General features: G+C 57.0%; 1 protein-coding gene across 1 annotated transcript in view; it reads left to right on the top strand.

Moving 5' to 3' along the window:
* Nucleotides 1-969, top strand: part of LOC107710542 (uncharacterized) — a 41,027-nt gene that overhangs the window by 2,239 nt on the left and 37,819 nt on the right. Inside the window, exons 2-3 of the mRNA XM_016515325.1 lie at nucleotides 290-416; nucleotides 466-630. Coding sequence (XP_016370811.1) covers nucleotides 290-416; nucleotides 466-630 — 292 coding nt within the window. The remainder of the gene's footprint in view (nucleotides 1-289; nucleotides 417-465; nucleotides 631-969) is intronic.

Genomic DNA, 969 nt, shown 5'->3' with positions numbered 1-969 from the left:
CAGTTGTGCGAGCACAGGGATCTGGTGCTCAGACACCTCACCCGTCTGGGTCTTCGGGTTAACTGGGAAAAGAGCAAACTCTCCCCTGTGCAGAGGATCTCTTTTCTCGGTATGGAAATAGACTCGGTCGCCATGTTCGCACAGCTTATGAGCGAGCGCGCACAGTCACTGCTGAATTGCCTGAGTCAATTCAAAGGCAAGAGAGCGGTTCCACTGAAACTATTTCAGAGGCTCCTGGGGCATATGGCATATGGCATGTGGTAATACCGCTCGGGTTGCTTCGTATTAGACCGCTTCAGCACTGGCTTCACGGCCGAGTCCTGAGATGGGCATGGCAACAGGGCACGCTCCGAGTGACCATCACCCCGGCCTGCCGCCGAACCTTCACCCCATGGTTGGACCTCTCGTTTCTACGGGCTGGTGTTCCCCTAGAACCGGTGTCCAGGCATGTTGTTGTGTCAACAGATGCCTCTGCCACGGGCTGGGGTGCCATGTGCAACAGACATGCTGCGTCAGGCTCCTGGACGGGACCCCGACTTCAGTGGCATGTCAATTGCCTCGACTTGCTAGCAGTACAGCTTGCTCTGCACCGCTTCAAGGCCCTGCTGAAGGACAAGCACATTCTGGTCCGTACAGACAACACTGCGACCGTAGTGTACATCAACCATCAGGGCGGTCTACGCTCCCGTCGCATGTTGCAACTCGCTCGCCGTCTCCTCTTGTGGAGTCAGAAGTATCTGAGGTCGCTTCGTGCCGTTCACATCCCGGGCAGGCTCAATCGTGCAGCCGACGAGCTCTCACGACAGCAGTCTCGCTCCGGGGAATGGAGACTCCATCCCCAGTCGGTTCAGCTGATTTGAGAACGCTTTGGAGATGCTCAGATAGACCTGTTTGCCTCTCCAGACAATTCCCACTGCCAGTTGTTTTACTCCCTGACCGAGGGCACCCTTGGCACGGACGCTCTGGCAC

Source organism: Sinocyclocheilus rhinocerous, unplaced genomic scaffold (assembly GCF_001515625.1).
Source record: "Sinocyclocheilus rhinocerous isolate Xijiao unplaced genomic scaffold, SAMN03320098_v1.1 scaffold957, whole genome shotgun sequence".
NCBI lineage: Eukaryota > Metazoa > Chordata > Actinopteri > Cypriniformes > Cyprinidae > Sinocyclocheilus > Sinocyclocheilus rhinocerous.
Note: the sequence above shows the minus strand (reverse complement) of the source record. Positions and strands in the feature narration are given on the sequence as shown.